Genomic DNA, 5,345 nt, shown 5'->3' on the forward strand with positions numbered 1-5,345 from the left:
CAATATTCAGAAAGGAAGAAAAAATTTAAACAGACCTTTACTCAGTCAATGACACTTATTTCATTGGCAGATAAATGTGCTAGAATCAGATCAAATTGGATACACAACTCTTTTGGATAGAATGTTTGCTGCTAGTTTTTCCCAGAACAAAAATCTCATTAAATGCAAGATCATGTGGGATTTTTTTTACACTGTCCATTTAAAAAATTTGACTATACTCTCCCTGTAGACCTATGACTGCAATTTCTGTGTAATTAAGAGCATTCAGTCCTTCACCTTAAATGCATGCTTCTTTGAGAAATGAGGCGAAAAATTCCCAGGCGGATCTGCTTAGTCTTTACACTGTAAATGATGGGGTTCATCACTGGAGGTGCCAACAGGTAAATATTGGCCACAATAACATGAACTAGAGGAGGGGCGTGCTTGGCAAATCGATGGGTCATAGATACCCCAACCATGGGCACATAGAGGACCAGAACAGCCAGCATATGGGACAGACAGTTATTGAGGGCCCGCAGTCGCTCAGTCCATGAGGCTGTGCACAAGATACTTTTCAGGATGAGTGTGTAGGAGAGCACGATGAGCAGAGGGTCCATCACAATAATGAGCAAAACCACAGCAAAGGCATACCAGCTGTTGACTTGGATGTCAGCACAGACCAGGCGAATCATATCCTGGTGGAGGCAGTAGGAATGAGAGAGAAGGTGGGAGCGGCAGAAGGGCAGGCGCATGAGTAGGAAAAGGGAGGGAAGAACAGCCAGAACACAGCGGCAAAGGATGGCTAACCCCATCCTGCCAACGACACTGTTGGTGAGGGTGGTGGCATAATGAAGGGGGCGGCAGATGGCCACATAGCGGTCAAAGGACATGGCCAGTAGGACTGAAGATTCCATAAAAGAGAACGTATGGAGGAAGAACAACTGGGCAAAACAGCCCTCAAAACTGATGATCTGATTGTTAAACCAGAGGAGCTGCATGACTGTGGGCAGGGTGCTGAGGGTGAGACCCAGGTCAGTGAGGGCCAGCATGGAGAGGAACAGGTACATGGGCTGGACGAGGGATGGCTCTGTGCAGATGACAGTGAGAATGGTGGTATTTCCCATGATGGAGATGGTGTAGAGACAGCAGAAAGGGATGGAGATCCAGATGTGGTGGGCCTCAAATCCAGGGATGCCCGTGAGGATGAAGTAGAAGGGGTTTTTGGTGGTGTTAGCCAGGCTTGATGAAGGCAAAACCAGCATCTGTGTGTTCCACATAAGAATTCCATCAGCGTGTTGCTGCCATAGAGACATCATCTATTCAATCCAGGCCCCAAATATGTGTCTAGGATTGTTCTAACACCATGGAGCAATATACCAGTCAGAGCACTAACAACAGAACTGTGGTTCTTACTGCCCTACATTCTTTTTTTTTTTCCCCAAACTTTTAAGAGTATTTTTTCTTTTTTTTTTTAATTTAAGTTTATTTATTTTAATTGGAGGCTAATTACTTTACAATATTGTATTGGCTTTGCCATACATCAACATGAATTGCCACGGGTGAACACATGTTCCCAATCCTGAACCCCCTCCCACCTCCCTCCCCATACCATCCCTCTGGGTCATCCCAGTGCATCAGCACCAAGCATCCTGTATCCTGCATTGAATCTAGACTGGCTATTCGTTTCTTATATGATATTATACATGTTTCAATGCCATTCTCCCAAATCATCCCACCCTCTTCCTCTCCCACAGAGTCCAAAAGACCGTCCTACATTTTTATTTACAGGGACCTTTGGGAGACTTCCCTGGTGGTTCAGGGGCTACGACTTCATGATCCCAATGTGGGAGACTGGGCTTTGACCCCTGGCCAGGGAAGTAGACTTGCTGCAACTAAGTGTTTGCATGTTGCAACTAAAGATCCACATGCTAAAATGAAGATCTAGTATGCTGCAACTAAGACCTAGTGCAGCCAAATAAATAAACATTTTTAAAATAAATAGATTTTAAAAATAAAATCACCTGTGTTTTCAACTTTCATGCCTGACCCTATACACTAAAATTTAGCATTACTCTTCCTGTAAATCTTGTTACACACTTCCCACTTACTTGTGTGTAAATATATATGTACATACAAAACTTACATGGGCTTCCCAAGTAACGTTAGCAGTAAAAAACCTGCCTGCCAATGCTGGAGACATAAGAGATGCAGGTTCAATCCCTGGATCGGGAAGATTCCCTGGAGGAGGGAACGGTAACCCACTCCAGTATTCTTGCCTGGAGAATCCCATGGACAGAGGAGCCTGGTGGGCTAAGGTCCACAGGGTCACAAAGAGTCAGGCACAACTGTAGTGACTTAGCATGCTCACACATAAACTTATGCATTTTCTAACTGAAACTTCTCTCATCAATATTTCAAATAACTTTCAGTTCAGTCGCTCAGTCGTGTCCGACTCTTTGAGACCCCATGAATCGCAGCACGCCAGGCCTCCCTGTCCATCACCAACTCCCGGAGTTCACTCAGATTTACATCCATCGAGTCAGTGATGCCATCCAGAGACTTATTTCAGTTAATCTTGTACTTGACATACAGAAAAATAAACTTCTGCTAACTACTTCCTTCTTTTCAGTTGAATGGAACTATTATTGAGAAAATAAATTATGACCATATCACAGTATTTCGTTTGAGCAACTGTATGGTTGCAAGAGTCAGATACAACTTGACTAAACTACCACCATATGGATTATAGTCCCAATTACTTTTATTTGGCACAGTAGAAGAAGAGACGGGGAAAGATTAATGGCTTGGTTTGTACATGTTGAGTTTGATGTTCGTAGGAGCTATCTAAGAGAAAGACAACTAGGCAGATGAATATAAGGCCTAAGAACAGAAAAGTTCTGTTGAGCATTTTCAGTCTTTGGCATATTGGTAGTAGCCAAGAACCTGGAAGTTGATGTGATCATCTTGGCAAGAGATAGAAAAATGAAGCTTGAGGCGAGATCTAGATAAAAATGCAAGATTTAGCAATACGGTAGATGTAAAAGATTGGAGAAGGCAGTGGCACCCCACTTCGTACTCTTGCCTGGAAAATCCCATGGATGGAGGAGCCTGTTGGGCTGCAGTCCATGGGGTTGCTAAGAGTCAGACACGACTGAGCGACTTCACTTTCACATTTCACTTTCATGCATTGGAGAAGGAAATAGCAACCCACTCCAGTGTTCTTGCCTGGAGAATCCCAGGGACGGGGGAGCCTGGTGGGCTGCCGTCTATGGGGTCGCACAGAATCGGACACGACTGAAGCGACTTAGCAGCAGCAGCAGCAGCAGATGTACAAGATAAACTGAAGGAAACTGTGAAAGACTGCCAGGGGGAGTAAGTAAAATACAAGGGAAATGGTAGTCACAGAGGCCAAGCAGGTAAAGAGTGTGGTCCATAGTCTAGCGCTTTGTAGATATTCAGTAAAATACCTGCTAGAAATTGTCTATATAATTTAGGGATGTAAATGCTAGTAGTAATCTTTTCGAAAGACATTTCTGTAGAGAAATGGGACAAGAAGCTAAATTAAAGTGGTTTGAGAACTGAATTAATATGAAGGATTGGAGACAGTTTCCATATGTTTTGTATTCTAAAGGGGAAGCTATATTGTTCCTAGAAGATTAATAGAGACTTTTATTCTTTAAATACAAGGGTGAATGTAACTTGAGGGAATGAATGATAACTCGTGTTTGAAGTACACTAAGAAGGAAAGCTGTGAACCTTCTTGTGAGGAGATACACATAGCATTTAATGGGTTCCTGGTATTTGTGGTATCTACTCAAACTCCCTGTAAAGTGCCCATAAATGCCAAACTAAGAATCCTTCAAAAATCATTATACTTATGAATTTAGAAAATAATTCAGAATAAAATTAGGGGATAAGGGGAAATAAAGATGAGTAAAATGAAGGATTTTTTCAATTAGAAAAGCAACGGGGAGGGAAGAGGGTGGAGGGTTCAGGATGGGGAACACCTGTATACCTGTGGCGGATTCATGTTGATGTATGGCAAAACCAATACAATATTGTAAAGTAAAAAAAAATAAAAAATAAATAAATAAATAAAAATAAAAAAATTATGTGGTTGAAAGCATCTATGCAATCTGAATCCCTCTAACAAATCTGATAAAGAAAATGAAACATAGGCAAACATTTAGAAATGAAATGCAATGATAGAAGTAAAACTGTTGAAGATTATGGAGGTCAATGAGAGGTCACCAATAAAATTTTAAATAATAGGAATTATTTGTAGGACTTAAACTATAAACCAAAAGACAGGAGATCAGGACAAAGGTTTTTTAAACAGCACTGAGTACTAATGGACTTGATTAACATAGTTGAGGTATTGGAAACACTTTTTAAAATATTCTAAGTAAAGAACATGCTAATCAGAGAGATGCATGGTCTTTATGGAAGCATAAGGGAAAGAACATTGTAGGTACAAATGGTGATGGTACCTATTCAAATACTCATGTCCAGACTCACTTTTGCACTTTTCTGTCCCTTCAGTGTTTCTGTGGCCTTTATTCTCTCCTCTGGCTGAGTGTGGTTTTATGCTCCTGAAGATTCCAGGCTAGATTGTAAGAGGTGGATGAAGAAACTTCTGAAAGAATCTTATAGGAATACGAGGACTGTGCTCTGAGACTTAAGGCTCCAAGGGACAGAACCAGGAAAAAATGACAGTAAATAGAATAGCTAACTTTTACTGAGTGCTCAACATGTACCAACCACTGAGCTAGCCAACCCATGGAAATGTGTAGATTTTGTGAGGTGATGTGGAAAAGACATAGCCTGTGCTCTGGCAGATTTATTTATTTATTTATTTTCTCCTCAGCAATCAGTTCCCTTCTGCTTACTACAGTAAGAGAGGGACTATTATATTGGAATAGAGCTGCCCTTCGATGTTGTCATCTTGAATGTGATGAAACTCAGTTTTGATACAGCTAGACGATTTGGGGAAAGATATCCCAGATCTCTTGATAGATTCAGAAGTCAGACAGGCAAAATAGTTTTTTTTTTTTCCTCTCGGGGTCTTACAGATATTAACCTAACATACATTGCATTTTACTTCTTCCCTAAGAAGAAATATCTAGAGATAACTGACCTAGGGTTTTATGTGTGAGTTTATTTAGAGTATGCTTTTCTTCAGACAGTGGAAATCAGCAACTGTTTAGGTATTCACTGTGAAATCTATTGTTTTCTACATCCAAAGGCAGTGTTTCCTGCAAATGTGGCTTATCTTTGTGATTCTTCCTGTATCTGGCTTACTTGACTTTTGAGACTTTTTTGGTTCCAGGGAAGACCCCTCCCACAGGAGACAGGGATTCGATCAC

At 41.2% G+C, this 5,345-nt stretch overlaps 1 protein-coding gene across 1 annotated transcript; it reads right to left on the reverse strand.

The window, feature by feature from the left end:
- Window positions 1-272: 272 nt before the first annotated feature.
- LOC101122723 (olfactory receptor 51Q1) lies at window positions 273-1,292 on the reverse strand. The gene has a single exon (XM_004016650.4). It carries the CDS (start codon window positions 1,290-1,292, stop codon window positions 273-275), a length of 1,020 nt encoding a protein of 339 aa, XP_004016699.3.
- Window positions 1,293-5,345: the final 4,053 nt, after the last annotated feature.

Source organism: Ovis aries, chromosome 15, assembly GCF_016772045.2.
Source record: "Ovis aries strain OAR_USU_Benz2616 breed Rambouillet chromosome 15, ARS-UI_Ramb_v3.0, whole genome shotgun sequence".
Taxonomy (NCBI): Eukaryota; Metazoa; Chordata; class Mammalia; order Artiodactyla; family Bovidae; genus Ovis; species Ovis aries.